Genomic DNA, 18,244 nt, shown 5'->3' on the forward strand with positions numbered 1-18,244 from the left:
ATTTTAATGGCCTTTTTTGGTCGTTTATTCTCCCATACTTTATATATGGGGACGATAACTCAACAAGTAAACTTCCTCAAATCTGTTACGAAGTGTCTCTGGTTCGATCCTATCCATATACGTTTATGATTAACTAGTTCATTCTAGCTTTCCTATCTTAAATAAACTAGAAATATTATTCACATTAACAAAGCAACGTTTATTTAAAAATGATAAATGTGTAACAATTTCGCTAACTAACTGAACATATTGATTTCATCAGACACTATAACCATCAGACACTATAACGATCAGACACTATAACCATCAGACACTATAACGATCAGACACTATAACCATCAGACACTATAACCATCAGACACTATAACCATTAGACACTATAACGATCAGACACTATAACCATTAGACACTATAACGATCAGACACTATAACCATCAGACACTATAACGATCAGACACTATAACCATCAGACACTATAACCATTATACCCTATAACCATCAGACACTATAACCATCAGACACTATAACCATCAGACACTATAACCATTAGACACTATAACGATCAGACACTATAACCATCAGACACTATAACGATCAGACACTATAACCATCAGACACTATAACCATCAGACACTATAACGATCAGACACTATAACCATCAGACACTATAACCATCAGACACTATAACCATTAGACACTATAACGATCAGACACTATAACCATCAGACACTATAACCATCAGACACTATAACGATCAGACACTATAACCATCAGACACTATAACCATTAGACACTATAACCATCAGACACTATAACCATCAGACACTATAACCATCAGACACTATAACCATTAGACACTATAACGATCAGACACTATAACCATCAGACACTATAACGATCAGACACTATAACCATCAGACACTATAACCATCAGACACTATAACGATCAGACACTATAACCATCAGACACTATAACCATCAGACACTATAACCATTAGACACTATAACCATCAGACACTATAACCATCAGACACTATAACCATCAGACACTATAACGATCAGACACTATAACCATCAGACACTATAACCATCAGACACTATAACCATTAGACACTATAACGATCAGACACTATAACCATTAGACACTATAACGATCAGACACTATAACCATCAGACACTATAACGATCAGACACTATAACGATCAGACACTATAACCATTAGACACTATAACGATCAGACACTATAACCATTAGACACTATAACGATCAGACACTATACCATTAGATACTATAACGATCAGACACTATAAACATCAGACACTATAATGATCAGACACTATAACCATCAGACACTATAACCATCAGACGCTATAACCATTAGACACTATAACGATCAGACACTATAACCATCAGACACTATGACGATCAGACACTATAACCATCAGACACTATAACCATTAGACACTATAACGATCAGACATTATAACGATCAGACACTATAACCATTAGACACTATAACGATCAGACACTATACCATTAGATACTATAACGATCAGACACTATAAACATCAGACACTATAATGATCAGACACTATAACCATCAGACACTATAACCATCAGACGCTATAACCATTAGACACTATAACGATCAGACACTATAACCATCAGACACTATGACGATCAGACACTATAACCATCAGACACTATAACCATTAGACACTATAACGATCAGACACTATAACCATTAGACACTATAACGATCAGACACTATAACCATTAGACACTATAACGATCAGACACTATACCATTAGATACTATAACGATCAGACACTATAAACATCAGACACTATAATGATCAGACACTATAACCATCAGACACTATAACCATCAGACGCTATAACCATTAGACACTATAACGATCAGACACTATAACCATTAGACACTATAACGATCAGACACTATAACCATCAGACACTATAACCATTAGACACTATAACCATCAGACACTATAACCATTAGACACTATAACCATCAGACACTATAACGATCAGACACTATAACGATCAGACACTATAACCATTAGACACTATAACCATCAGATACTATAACGATCAGACACTATAACCATCAGATACTATAACCATCAGACACTATAACCATCAGACACTATAACCATCAGACACTATAACCATCAGATACTATAACGATTAGACACTATAACCATCAGATACTATAACGATCAGACACTATAACCATCAGATACTATAACCATTAGACACTATAACCATCAGATACTATAACCATCAGACACTATAACCATCAGATACTATAACCATCAGACACTATAACCATCAGATACTATAACCATCAGACACTATAACCATCAGATACTATAACGATCAGACACTATAGCCATCAGACACTATAACCATCAGATACTATAACGATCAGACACTATAACCATTAGACACTATAACGATCAGACACTATAACCATTAGACACTATAACCATCAGATACTATAACCATCAGACACTATAACCATCAGACACTATAACGATCAGACACTATAACCATTAGACACTATAACGATCAGACACTATAACCATCAGACACTATAACCATTAGACACTATAACCATCAGACACTATAACCATTAGACACTATAACCATCAGACACTATAACCATCAGACACTATAACGATCAGACACTATAACGATCAGACACTATAACCATTAGACACTATAACCATCAGATACTATAACGATCAGACACTATAACCATCAGATACTATAACCATCAGACACTATAACCATCAGACACTATAACCATCAGACACTATAACCATCAGATACTATAACGATTAGACACTATAACCATCAGATACTATAACGATCAGACACTATAACCATCAGATACTATAACGATCAGACACTATAACCATCAGATACTATAACCATCAGACACTATAACCATCAGATACTATAACCATCAGACACTATAACCATCAGATACTATAACGATCAGACACTATAGCCATCAGACACTATAACCATCAGACACTATAACCATCAGACACCATAGCCAGTATTTTCAATTAGTTGGCTAAACTGTTACGCATTTATTATTTTTAAATAAACGTTGCTTTGTTCTGTGAATAATATTTCTAGTTCAAGTTTATGGTGTTTAAGTTTAAATTTATTGTCTGTAGGTTTTCTTAGTAATTTTCTGTTTTTTATTCCGCTAAATCTTCGTCCATCTTCATTTACTACCAAATATAAGGCTTTTTTTTTAAAAAAAAAAAAATCCTTTAGGGCGTAAATGAAGGATTTTAAGCTAAATATTTCATTTCTATAAAATGACCGCATTTAATATTCCATTTTTATTTTTCCTTATTTTTCTTCTTCTAGGGGCGAGGCATTGTTTATGCTCTGTATGTATGTAGTGTACTGTGTGGCACTCCATTTTAATCCAAGGCTTGAACGCTGGGCTCAAACGCTCCCAGTCCCATGTAAGAAGCCAGCTGCCGATGAGGCGTCGGCTCTTGTCTCCTACAAGCATTTAGAAGAAGAGCGACCAATTAGCTATACGGAAGAAAGGACGCCAGTTGCAGATAAGAACTTGGATTTCTCAGCACCAGGATACACTAGTGATGGTTAGTGTTCTTGTATAGATTTAAACTTATTTAAGATAAAGTTTTTGGAATATATTCATATTTACTTTCGGATGAAGAAAAATAAAAAAAGGAACCCATGAGACGGATCAAAATAGACATTAAAAACGTATCAGGTCTCTGATAGTGTGGCTATTAATATTAGTAGTAGTAGTGTTGGTATTACTATGTTTTCTCCACTGCTTATCCAATCAGATGATATAGTAAATACTTGCCATCCAAAGTAAATTACTGTTTCTCTGTGTTTCTTTATTCTCGGATTACACGAACTTCCTTAAATTCTGCATGTATTCAGCATTATGTTTTTATCTATATTCTTTATATTTTTTTCTTCAATTCCGATTGTTTCAAACACCTGTTTTTGCATCCTATGAAACGCTCCGGTACCGAATATTGCTATTGGAATGATTTTCAATCTTTCGTTTTCCATTATTCTCCTATGATTTGGGCTAGTTGTTTGTATTTGTGTGTTTCTCCATTATGTATTTTCTGCAGATTTATTGTGTTCGGTAGGTATACCTCTTCATCTTTTATTGTTGTTGTCTGTTTCTATGATGGCCAGCCTATTATGGTATACTTCTTTGTCGGTCAATATTGTTTGGTCTCAGTAAAATTTGTGTCTGTTTGTTTCTAGTGTATATGTAATACGATGTAATTTTCTGGTTCTTTTCTTTCTTGATGTCATTGTGCCTCTGGCTCTCAGTTGTTTTCCAGAGCCTCATATTCAATTTGGTCATTGTGTATCCACTTGTGATATGCTTTATTGATTTTGGATATATATGTGACACCTACTCCATTTGTCATCTTGGGTTGTGTTGTTCTTTACGATGTATTTTCTGCGATGTTTTATGTTATTATTACCAGGAATTTATTGAAGAAATAATCCAAGGAATCTGATCTCTTTCTTTCCTGTTTCTTGTCTGTGAGTAATCCTGACTTACTAGGCTGGAAAAATCTTTCCCCCAAGCATCTTCTGAAGTGAGTTAAGTATCTAAAGACATATATAACTTCTTTTTCTTTATTTCTCATCATTTCGTGATAGCAATGCAAAATTCACTTCCTCTCATCTTCTAAACCATCTGGAAAATTCACAAATTTGTGAAAATTTCACTGCCATTTTACTTATATCTAATTGTAATTCCTGACAATACTTTATACTCGTGGCTTTCGACTCGCTCCTAGAGCCTTGTTCACAGAAGATAAAAACTGAAGGACAAACAATGAAAAACATCGAGTAAAATAAACAGAAACGGACTCACTGGGTAGATCAGGTGCTGAGGTACTATACATATGTTGAGCATTTACTTTTTTCTGTACAAAGAAGAGTTGCAATTGGATTTCTAAATAAACAAAATAAATCAGATACACACTAACTTGAAGTTTACCGTGCAACACGAAAAGGAAAGTAGGTTTACCTCTTAGACTTAAACATTAAAAGATACAATAAGAAATTTGTTACCAGCGTCCACCATAAACCTGATTCATATATACAAAAATACACATTTTAAATCCGCGCATTCATCAACGATGAAAAAGAATACTGTATAAGGATAAACCTCTTTCTACGTGCTGTAAGACTAACTTCATTAGAGTTAGATTTAAATGAAGAGATCAATTACTGTTGAAGCTTGGTAGAATGAATCGATATTCTGTTTCCATTTTATTATGTTAGTACAATCAGGTTAAAAGGAATACACACTCCGTCAGGCCTGAAACTGACGACTATTGACAAAAACTGGGCCGGACTTTTCGTATTCCTAGATTGACAACTGCTGTGGGCGACAGCTCATTTAATTAAAAGGATTATAAACTAAAATCCTAAATTAAATGATCTGGGTACCAACAAACCCTCACAACAAGTGAGAATTTCACCCATTGTCGGCCGCCAAGGTAGGAAGCAGCAGGAATGCGCTTCCTCGTAACTTGCTTAGAAACACAGATAAACCACGTGTGAGAAAGGCTAACAACTAATGGCATGCGATAATAAACTGAGTAGATGACTCAGAACTATTTAATTTTTAAAACACAATATTTTTTCTGAGGCCCAATAAATAGTAAGTATTTACAGTAGGAAGTACATATATTACATATTCATATTTATATTTATTTGCCTGTTCATAACTTACAATATGAGGATATTCCCCAATTAAGTTTTACACTTGTCATATATGGATACATTCTCTGTATGTTATCAGTAAGGTAAATTCCAACAGTAATCACTTTTTTCTAACAACAATTGTAACAGAGTATTTCTGAATACCTGTTTTTCGTTAATTCTTATACTTTGTCGGTAATTTGTTATACAATTTTATACAATTCATATAAACAGTTTTGCTAAAATTTGTATAGTTCTGCTGGATGATATACGTATTACAATTGTTCCTAGTATTGTATGAGTGAATCATATTTGCTAATGTAAATAGATCCTTGTGTTCGATTACATACATAATTGTGCGATATTTTATAAACTAGGTAATGCCAATAATTTCTTTTCTTTTTTTTTTTTTTTAAGAAACATTTTGACATGAGGATCGTTTAAGCATATTAAACATTATTCTAATACAGAGTGTCCGAGAAGTCCTTCCCTGATTACAGAAATTGATGACTCAGGCTAGAAATAAGATAGAAATATGAAACTGGTGTTGAATTGTTTACAAACTATAAAAGTTTTGGTCACATCAGTACACTTCCACATGAGCACCCTTGGTAGCACGTAGCACATCTAGGCGATATTCAATTTCCATCCACACATTAGCCAACATCACTGGAGGGATCGATGCAACGACTGTGATTATTCGTTGCTGCAGGGTTTCAAGATCTGGTACACGTGTTCGGTAGACCTCATCCTTGACATAACCCCATAAAAAGAAGTCTAATGGGGTTATGTCAGGAGAGATAACCATTATCGTCCTCAATACGTGATAGCATTTCGACCGCAAAGTCATATCGACATGTACCGTCGTCGGGCAACAAGGCCTGAACGAGTTGCACTTTGTAAGCACGAAACAATAAACGTTTGTGTAAAATGTCATGGATAGAGCTTTTTGGCATCTGTAATTCACGTGAGGCCCTGCGCACCGATTTCTTAGGACTTCTCAGAAAAGACTACCGCACAGCCTCCACCGTGTCTGCTGAGGTTCTTGGTCGACCAGACCTCGGAAGGTCAGCAACCGACCCTGTGTTCTTGAACTTCTCTTGACATCAGGTGGAATCCTCCCAAATGTTGTCTGGAACTGTCTCTGCACCGTGGTTGGTGATCGTGTCTCATGGTACCACAGGACACACTGTGCCTTCTCCTGGTTGGTTGGCATGGCTTCTTGGGCTTCTTACTTACGTACTACAAACCTAAAACAAAAAAATTGAGACTTGGTAAAACAGAACAAACCTAACACAGACAAAAACTTTTATAGTTTGTAAACAATTCAACACCAGTTTCATATTTCTATCTTATTTCTAGCCTGAGTTATCAATTTCTGTAATCAGGGAAGGACTTCTCGGACACCCTGTATTTTTTTCTGTATTCGGAATGTTTTAGCACGTATTCTTGAATTCCCTTAAAATATAACACCATTATTAAAAAAAAAAAAGAAAAAAGGGAAAAAAAAGAAAACTTTACTATAGTGTAAGGACATGACAGCTTCCTTGCATAAACTACCTTCCAATCTACGGAATGCAAAGCACAGTGAACTGAGTTTGGTATTAATTTATTCAACATGAGTATTCCATGTTAAATCTTTAGTAAAATATACCCCTAAAAATGTAACAGATTTTGATTGACATAATTCTGCTGAGTCTATAGTTATTGGTATAAGTCCATTTCTTTGGCCGGGAATCTAAATTCGATAATTCTAGTTTTTCCTAAATTCATAGTTAGTTTATTTATGTTTAGCCAACTGATAATTTTCGTTAACTTCTCTTTAATGTGTCTTCCTACTTCGTCTACTCAGTTTCTACCGACAAGAACATTTATATCATCAGCATATAATGTTGCTTTGACACAGCCTAAATTGTTGAGTAAATCATTAATGTATATAACAAAAAAAGAGGACCTAGTATTGATCCTTGTGGACACTAGTTGTGACCTTTTGTCACTTTCAGTATACATGATTTGAATATTTCTCTTCTGCCATTTACTTCTTTACGGATGCCAACCAGTTTGACTACGTTTAGGTAAATACGACTTTATCCAATTGTATGCCACACCTTAAGAATACAATTTTTCTAGCATAATTCATGGTCTATAGAACCGAACGTCTTAGATAGCAACAAAATACCGATTACGTGCTTTCTATTATTACCGTATAAAGATTGATTAAATATTTTTCCACTGTTCTTTTAAAATAAAAAAAATACTTATATCAAGCAGTGAAGCACATGAACGACCTTCTTTCTTCACATTGGTAACTCACTACTTGCTTCTTCTGTCGTCGAGTTCAAAGTGAAAGAGTCGCTCCTGCTGCTCGCAGGTTAAAGCTGCTTTATAGGCTCGTCGACTGGATAACAGTGTTAGCAGTCTGTAGGGTGACGTCACTCGGGTGGCTGTGTGTACGTCACCTGGAGAGTTCTTTGGGAAGGGGGGGGGGGCTATCACCCTGCATTAATAAAAATCTTTACTCAATATGGTTTTTGCACAACATTGAAACTCCTAAAACTTGGGAAAAGAATATCACTCAATTCAAGAGCTATTACATCGATCCCAATGAAAATTAAGGAGTCTATGAGACAAAGTACAGTTTTCTGGATGGTTATAAGGCATGACAAGAAGAACTTAGAACCAAAAACTGAAACACTATTCTGAACTTTCTGAAAAACTCGAAACACTATGACTTATATCTTAGGTTCTTAGCCTTAAATAAGTTTAAAAAAATAAAAAATAAAAAAATAAAATAAAAAAAATAGAAAAATGTAATGAAAATTTAGAACTCAAATGCTCAGGATTTTTTTCTTTTTTTCTTTCTTTTTTTTAAGTTTTCTGGAACACACACAACCTTAAATCGAGAATAAATTTGAATTAAGTGGAATTCCAAAAATGAAATGAAATGAAATCTTTAAATTTTACGTCCCATGGTTATGCCGGTTAGGCTAAAGGAGACGGTGATGATGAGTGAAATGGTGGAATGAAGAAAGTGGGAGGAAACAGGAGAACCCCGAGAAAACCCACGAACACGGTGTTTGTCCACCACAAAGTCCACACGGCGCGAGCTGGGATCGAACCAGGGACCCCAAACACCGGAGGTGAACTCTCTATCACTGAGACACCATAAGTGGAATATCATATAAGCATAAATTCAATAGGGAAGGCAAGCGTATCCATACAATTGATCGCTGCATGGAAATTCCTTCTGTTATTACGGTCCAGCATAGTGCTGTTCGGTACCCACCCTCCTTAACCGGCCGCCGCGGAGAACTCTCTATTCTTTGCCCCCAAATAATATAGCTTTGCACTATTTTATTTGTGGGTTCAGAGAGCTCGTCCCCACGACAATCGCTCAAGGAAGGCGCGATGCACCTCACCGTACGGTCCAGACTCGGACGGGAATCACCTGGGCGAAGACCTAAGGCGTATTACGAAAATAGACGAGAGCATCACCTACTTTCATGGATTGAACACGAATTATTTAACAATCACGTTCTCGCCACGTCATGCAATCTGTGAAAGAAAAAACTGACAAAATTACATATTACAGTGCCATTTATTGGAAATGAACAAACGTACCTGAGATAAACAAGCTTTTCTTTACATTTGTCGCCCCATTTACGTAATGAATTCGTAAGTATACTTTTATTACTCACTTCAATATTTTCTGTCCGCCATGGCTCGTCGATAGGTGTGATCACATTTTAAGTTGAAACACTGTATATCCGTCGAATCCACTCACAAAAACCGTCCTTTCTTCCGATTCAGAGAATTTAACAGACAGTCATTCCATGCGAACGCAATGACAGCATTATGTTGTGATTTCTGTTGAAGAATAGACTTATAGTCAGCGACCAACACAAGAATTTGTCGAAATAAGTCAATTCCTTGAGCGATTGTCGTGGGGACGAGCTTTCTGAACCCACAAATAAAATAGTGCAAAGCTATATTATTTGGGGGCAAAGAATAGAGAGTTCTCCGCGGCGGCCGGTTAAGGAGGGTGGGTACCGAACAGCACTATGCTGGACCGTAATACTGTGATGCAAGATTTGGTTCTTTCTTCATTGATGGTAATCTGAGCGTGAATTCGTCTTACCACTGAGGTTACCAGAACTCATTTTATCTCTAGGGAGACCTAAATGATTGTACGTTTACATCATGTTGACCACTTGATAGAAGGAACCACAATACATTGATATCAGACAGCGAAAAATGTGCTATCACGCAGGGTGCGAAATCCTGGGAGGAGAGATTACCTTTCACTTAATATTATTAGAAGGGCGTAAAGAAGGTGATGTTATTGTTAGGTTCCAAATTAATTACAGTATTTTACGGTATATGAAATTAACGTTTATTTCATATATAATTAATGGGTGAACTAATGGAATCCTATATAGTTTAATAATTATGGATTATTAAAAATATGTGAACTTTCTATGTCGAAACATTCTAGTGGAAGGTTTTTTTTTTTTTTTGTCATTCCTGCTCTTCCTCCTCCCTTTAAACTGTTATTATTGTGCATTCTATTGTCACGTGTTCACCGCGGGTAGTCATGTTGACCAGTCTTACAGAATCTGTTGTGTGGTCTGTCTTGTATAACATCTATATATTAGTCCTAAGTTCGTTATATTATAATTTCAGGAACTAGTTAAAACGTTGTTTACTCACAAAGGATGGCGAGCACCAAACTAGTATAAATTACTCTTGTAGTAACTCTTACTTCTTTAGTCTGGACTACTTTAGTAAATTACTTCCGTAGTAATATACTCTTTTAGTAACTGTTGGAAAGCTCAATTTCTATTTACTTCTTTAGTTATAACTAAAGTAGTAACGCCTTTTTACTAAAGAAGTAAGCCGTTTCTGCCCACTGCTGGCACGTGCATTTCTTTTCCTATCGGGAGCTGAAGCTTATCAGAAGATGCGCCCATGAAAAAAGGCAAAGAACATGCGATTGTAGTGAAGAACAGCAAGTTGTTGGATAAAGCAGACAAGCTTCATTCGTTAAAAATGCGTTTAATATAATACAATTAAAATGCGAAGGAATATAATACAAAAATGTTGTTAATTGAAAGACAAAAAGAAATCATGGAAGAGCATAACCTTAAAATGGAAATTATGAATAAGAACGAATTCAAGAACGAAATGGAGCAAACTTCAGGTTCCGGTTCTTCAGGCAATGTGCTCGAGAAATTTATGTTTTTGTAAATGAATGTGGATATATTTTATATGTATGAAACATATTCCGTTTGCTTGATATTTTTAATGGTTAATATGTTCTTGTTTTACACATGACATAATATTTGTGTTTAAGCATCAGTACATTTATTTTTTTTAATTACCACATTCTAATATTTATTTGTATCAGCGAAGTTATAAAAGTAGACATCTTATTTTTCTTAGAAATAATCAAAACATCTTTATTGTATAACTCTGTGTACTGAAGTAAGAAATAAAATGAAAATCTTAATCCCTAATTGCGAAATAAAGAAGAAAGAAAGAAAAGAAAGAAAAGAAAGAAAAAGAGAGAAGCATAACTAAAATTATACATAAATAAAATGGGTCACATTTCACTGCAATAGTAACGATCCAGTGCCTTAATTATTCATTTAGGAAGGAAAAGTATTTACACTAATAGGTACAATTTTAATTAAAATAATTAACATAATAGACCTTCTGACAGCTTGTTCTGCAGCATCTGCTTCTGGCTGAAATGGAAAGAGAAGGGTCTGTGATTGGATTATTGAGGCAGCAGATGCTTTTTTATAGGTTACGAGTTCTGCAGAAAAACGAAATTTATGACGTGTACTTCACTTCCGCAAAATAAACATAGAGAAGTTTCCTGTAATTGTTACGACAAAAAAAGTAATATAGGTTATGTGTGTTGTGGTATGCCGTCTTGTATCTCGGATCTAAATGTTGTAGATAATGTAAGTTGCCCAAGTAATACTCCCCTACTAAAAGCAGTAGATATAACTACCGGTAATGTTCCTAATCAAAAAGTAGAAGACGTAAGTGAGTCCAAAAATATCAGTCTCCAAATCCTATATCACAACGTCCAAGGATTAGGAAATAAAATAATCGAATTAAAAATAATTTTGGAAAATGAATTAAGTAAAACTGATGTCTTGTGTATATCGGAGCACTGGCTGAATAAAGAAGAAATAGAAACAATTTCATTCACAGGTTTTAAACTATCTGCGTACTATTGTAGGGAAAATATATCCCATGGCGGTATTGCCATATTTGTCAAAGAGGACTTTCGTATCAAAATTCTAAGGAATACCCTTACATTGAACGTTGAAAAAACTTTCGAATCTGTAGCACTTGAATTTTGCGATCATAATTTAATACTTATCTGTCTCTATCGCACGCCAGACAGTAATGTCAATGACTTTTTGAATAAATTAGAAAGGCTTATATCGGAATTCTCGTCCTCTAAAAAGTCGTTAGTAATTTGTGGTGATATTAATATTGATTTTTTACTAAATAATAGCAAAGAAAAAGAAGATCTCATTTCGCTCTGCACATCATTTAATCTGAAACCTATCGTAAATACTCCTACCAGAATAGGCAAAACAAGAATCTCTGCTCTTGATCAAATTATAATTCCACGTGATGATTTCGTATCTCATGTTGATGTACTAAACCTAGGCTATTCTGATCATAATGCTCAACTTCTTTATTTTTACACTGAAATAATTAATAAGAATACAAACGTGGGCGTGGAATGGTCTGAACGGCGTTCATTTACACCCACCAACGTGGCATATTTCAGATACTTGTTGAAAACTGAGTCGTGGGAAGATGTTTATATTGAATGTAATGTTAACGACCAATTTAATTCCTTTTTATGCATATTTACTCATTATTTTAATATTGCTTTTCCTAAACAAAAATTTAAGATAAATAAATCGGTAAATGTCAGTTCGAAGTGGAAGACTTCTGGAATAAAGGTTTCTCTAGAAAAAATGCGCTATTTACATCAATTATCCCGACGGTGCCGTACTCCCGTGTTTAAACGATACCACAAAATGTACAGACGAGTTTTACATAAGGTCATAAAACAGGCAAAAATGTTAGAGAATGATACTTACATAGGCAAAGCTTCCAATAAAATGAAAGCTACATGGCAAATTATTCGGAAAGAATCTGGGGAACGAAAACCCTCCTCTAAGATAACTAGCGTTTCTTGTCAAAATAAAATTATAAAAAATCCGACTGAAATTGCAAATGCTTTTAACGATTACTTCACGAATGAAGTGGAAAAGCTTATCACTAATAACGTGAACAATAAACTATCTAGCAAACAATACGTTAGTAGACATAACGATATTTTCGAAAAATCATTGTTCTTGCACCCAGTAACTAGTCAGGAAATCTTAAATACTACACTGAAAATGACAAATAAGAGTTCTTCAGGATATGATGAAGTTCCTGATAAAATTCTAAAGCAATGCTCTTGTGAAATTGCTGATATCTTATGCTTCATAGTAAATAACTCATTTAGTAGTGGCGTTTTTCCTGAGGCATTGAAGCTAGCAGTTGTTAAGCCCTTATATAAAAGTGGCAAGAAAGATCTTACATCGAACTATAGACCAATATCATGTCTGTCTACCTTCTCTAAACTTTTTGAAAAACTTATGTATATAAGACTGGTTAGCTTTCTAAATAATTTTAACTTAATATCTCCTGCTCAAAATGGCTTTAGATCAAATAAATCTACTGAAACTGCTCTTTACTCTTTTCTCTATTCTGCTTTAAATTCAATTAACGCTAAGAAATATACAACCGGCATATTTCTTGATCTTAGCAAAGCTTTCGATACAATTGATCATCAAATTTTACTTAAAAAATTGCAAGATTATGGCATTAGGGGAAATGCTTATGAGTGGTTTAAATCGTATATATCCAACAGAAGGCAAACTGTTGAAATTAACTGTCAAACTCGAGACACTCAGGGAGTAAGCAAATATTATTCAGATACCAAAGAGTTAAAATTTGGAGTTCCTCAAGGTTCCATCTTAGGCCCTATTCTATTTTTATTATATATAAATGATTTGCCACAATGTTTAGACTCTGCTAAAATTGTTCTGTATGCTGACGATACAAATATATTAGTAACTGGAGAAACTTACGTTGAGTTATGTAATGCAGTAGATTCCACCATGTCTGCCATCAGTGACTGGATGGATAGAAATAAACTAATACTAAACACAACAAAGTCTTCGTGCATGTGCTTTCACGTAGCAAAAAACGAGATAAGAAAACGCCCTTGTGTAACAATTAACGGCAAAACGTTGAATTACGTCTCTGATATCAAATTTCTTGGTCTTTGGGTGTCAGATACATTAGATTGGAAAATTCACATTCAAAAATTATCTAGTAAATTGGCTCAAACCTGTTACATGTTAAAATTTTTACGAAATAGTGTCAGTCAACATGTTCTGCTCACAACTTATTTTGGACTTTTTCATTCTAAATTGAAATATGGTATTATATTCTGGGGATCTACTGCACTGCTAAATTCCATATTCGTTTTACAAAAGAGAGCTTTAAGATTTATGACCGGAAGTAAACCTCGAACTTCTTGTAAACCTCTATTTAAATTTCTTGAAATCTTACCTCTTCCATGTTTATATATATATATGAAATTCTAAAATTTGTAAGAAAAGATATACAGATAGATACAAGCACCTTCCGGTTGAACTCAGATATTCATATGCATAATACAAGACAAGCGTCTGACCTTCATGTAGAGTCCTCACGTTTAAAAGTACATAAGAATAGTACATTTCCTATGGCAGTGAATATTTATAACAAGCTTCCTTCCACTTTAAAAAACAAAACATCTGGTTTCAATAAAGCAGTCAAGTCCTACCTTCTCGAGCACTGTTTCTATTCTGTAGAAGAATATCTCGCCTGTAGTAAATAATGTTTAAAGTATATATATTTTGTATATCTATAATGTAAGGTTTTATTAACTGTTATGTTGTTTTATATCGATGTATGTAAATTAGAATAATGAAAAATTGTACCTTTTTTGTTTTATATAAATTCACACTATTTTAATATTGCATGTAGATTTAAATCTATGCATATGTACACATTCAGTGTTCTTATGACGTGTCCAACTCATACGTTCACGTTGTGAACAATTTGTATGAAAAAGGATGAAAATAAATACAATACAATACAATACAATGCATATTGGTTCATGCCATTTACAGCCACAACACCAGTGTTTCTTCTAGACATGTTTTTGGGGGGCATTGCCCCTCGGAAGCTTTGAGAGTTTTCTCCCGGAGGAGAGGAAAATAATATTTCTATAATATAATAATAAATAGAATAGTACCATGTAAAAATAATATGATCCTCTCCAAATACTAAGTGTTCCCTCCGGGACATTTTTTCTTAAAGAAACACTGCACAGCATCGGGATGAAACACATCTACTTCTGTTCCAAAGTTGTGCAGAACTGCAGTATCCTCAATAACATTCCCACACATGTTTTGTTTATATCGCATTGTTTTAGTAAGAATTTGGAAACGGTTCTTCCAAACACCGAATGTACGTTCTACTACACATTTTGTAACAACATGGGCTTTATTGTAGCGCCCTACGGCTCCTGTGTGAGGTCGAAACATAGGAGTCATAAGACGTTTGGAGAGAGTATATCCACTATCTCCAACAAGCAACCCATTATATTGTTCGTTTTCCAATTCTGGAGGAATTCAACTATTGTCTCAAATGCGTGCATCATGCGTGGAACTCAGCCAACGGCTTACCACGTTCAAAATCTTCATATTGGCATCAGAAATGATTTGTGTATTGATAGAAAAGAAATTCTTGCAATTTCTATATAGTTCTGCTTGTGCTCCAAAAGGACAAAGTATGGGTATAGGTACACAATTCATGACCCCTATGACATTCAGGAATCAACCAATTTGATAAAATTCACTTTTTTCCTTTATATATATATAGATAGATATATAGATATATATAGATGTAGATATATAGATATATATATTTGTTCTGTGGCGTGGACACACACACAGTGGTTTTAAGGCAATTGAACTGTCTATCACACTGTTAAAAGCTCTCCCAGCAGTATTACGATGTATGTTAATGAGATCCCCTACTAAGATTTGATAAGTACCAATGCGAAGGATTCTCAATCCACAAAGAAGTTGCAGTCTAGAAGACAAAGCACGGTTCCTGTCAGAATTATGCTGCAGTAATGGCTCCAACGTATCAAGCAGTCGCTCAAAAGATTCCTTAAGCAACCCAAAACGCTCTTTGAAATCAATGTCAGTATACATTGCAAATAGGTCTCTTCTCTCCACTAAAACTCTCATTCTTGGGATGTCTACTTCTTCCTCCATCTCCATATATTCTTCGTAGTCCAGGTAAGCTATAAAATTCGATATTTAAGTTAAATAATTTAACACGCAGAAACCAAAGAACACACGTTACTCTCTAACTTTACTCCTACTACAGCTTAGGAGTAAATTTTGGCCTTATTTCCTCCTTAAGTTACTACTGTAGTAGCGTACTCTTTGATGGTGCTCTCCACCAGTTTTAGAGTAAATAAATTTACTACAGTAGTAATCGAAAAATTTACCCCTGTAGTAATTTACTCCTTTAGTTCAATACTCTCGACTGGAAGTCGCCGATTTCCTTCTCTCTTAGTAACTTACTACTTTAGTTTCACTTATTCTCGGTTGGTGCTCGCCACCCTAAATGTTCAATAATAACACTCAAGATAAAATATATTTAAACTGATGTATTTTCCGAAGATTTACGTTTTCATTTTTCACAAAATTCCTTCTTTATAATTGAGAATACATCCATTATTAGTGACTTTTTTACGTATTATATCAGAGCTATCTAGAAAAACATGTTTATACATGTCTGGCCACAAAATTTAACAAGTTAAATGTTCAAATCTGCCCATAAAAGAAATTGCTATCACACGTTACCGACTGTTGTCCATATCAACATACTTGTGTACATATTTATAAATGTTATCGTTATACTTGGTGGGGAGACTTTTGCTTCACCCTTACATTGATGAGAACTAAAACATTGTAAATACTATTACTGTATTTATGCATATATTCTGTTTCAGTTCCGCAGCAACATCTTGATGGTACAGTGTTAAATGAAAACGTGTCACAACCTATATCACAACAGCCACAGCAACCTCAACAACCTCCTCCAGTCCCCCCACCTCCAGAATATTATAAAAGGGAAGAGAAACCACATGAAGAAGAGATCTCGCCATTCGTAATGCCAGAAGGGACATTTCCTCGCATCATTTGGGGACTGTGCGTCCCTATTCATGCGTTGTGTCGAGCCACCACGCCTGACTGCAAAAAAGAGAAATGGAAGCACTGGTATGGCCTTACTTTTCTCGTCTCCATGGTTTGGATTTCCTTTTACTCTTATATTATGGTTTGGATGATAACCATTATAGGTATGTATGAAGGCAACTCTTATTTGAAGATTTGTTATTTATTTATTTATTTATTTATTTCTGTTACAGTGCAAATTAAAAATGTCTTGTTCTTTCTTATTCAGCAAAACTAAGTTTACTTAGTGTGACACTATTGTTTGGCCTAGTTCTTAATCAAGACTCCCATGATTTATAAGAGGATTCTTGTTAGAAAAAGACATATTGTATGTATGTTGAAACAAACAGTAACAAAGTATGTTCTTTATTAACAGTAAACAAAAAGCTAGTTCCTTCCATACTTCAATCAGCATGTCTAGAGTGATGGCAGCAACAGCTCCTCGAATCCTGTTTCTCAACTCAGACAGGTTAGGAGGCAGTGGAGCCACGTAGACTTAATCCTTTACAAAACCGCAAAAGAAAAAAATTACATAGGTTAAGATCCAGTAATCTTGAAGACCATTGAAGATAAGCCCTATCATGGGGTCCATAACGACCAATCCAGTGGTTAGTGACAACAGTCAATCAATCTCATACACACTGATGCCAATGTGCAAGTGCGCCATCTTGTTGCTAAAAGAAGTTACTTGGTTCATCTTGCAGTTGGGGAAAGAACCATGCTAGAAGCAAATCCAAGTAAGTCATTCCAGTTACAGTATCTTCAGCGAAAAAGAACGGGCCATAACTTTTTTGTCTGGAAATAGCACAGAACACATTAACTTTTCAGTTCCTCAGATTCTAATATTGTATATGTTGATCTTATCACTAAGATGAAATGCTAATTTATCACTGAACACAACATGATCAAGAAGGTCATTGTTTTCCTGCTGCAACATTTTAATTGTGAGGTTGGAGCGTACAATGTAATCAGTTGGCATTTAGGAGATCATAATTAAACTCCCTGCGGAACGGACGTTGAACCGTAATGACTTATGAGCTCCCTCGTGACTAAGCGGTTAGCGTACGCGCCTTTGGCGTGGGA

General features: G+C 35.0%; 1 protein-coding gene across 1 annotated transcript in view; it reads left to right on the forward strand.

The window, feature by feature from the left end:
• The window catches only part of LOC145667101 (putative sodium/potassium/calcium exchanger CG1090), a gene marked incomplete at its 5' end in the record, with an annotated part of 43,314 nt that overhangs the window by 11,855 nt on the left and 13,215 nt on the right, over positions 1–18,244 (forward strand). Inside the window, 2 exon segments of the mRNA XM_081734836.1 lie at positions 3,411–3,655; positions 16,939–17,286. Coding sequence (XP_081590962.1) covers positions 3,411–3,655; positions 16,939–17,286 — 593 coding nt within the window.

The sequence above is a fragment of the Thermobia domestica genome, chromosome 12, assembly GCF_964235325.1.
Source record: "Thermobia domestica chromosome 12, izTheDome1.hap1.1, whole genome shotgun sequence".
Classification (NCBI taxonomy): Eukaryota; Metazoa; Arthropoda; class Insecta; order Zygentoma; family Lepismatidae; genus Thermobia; species Thermobia domestica.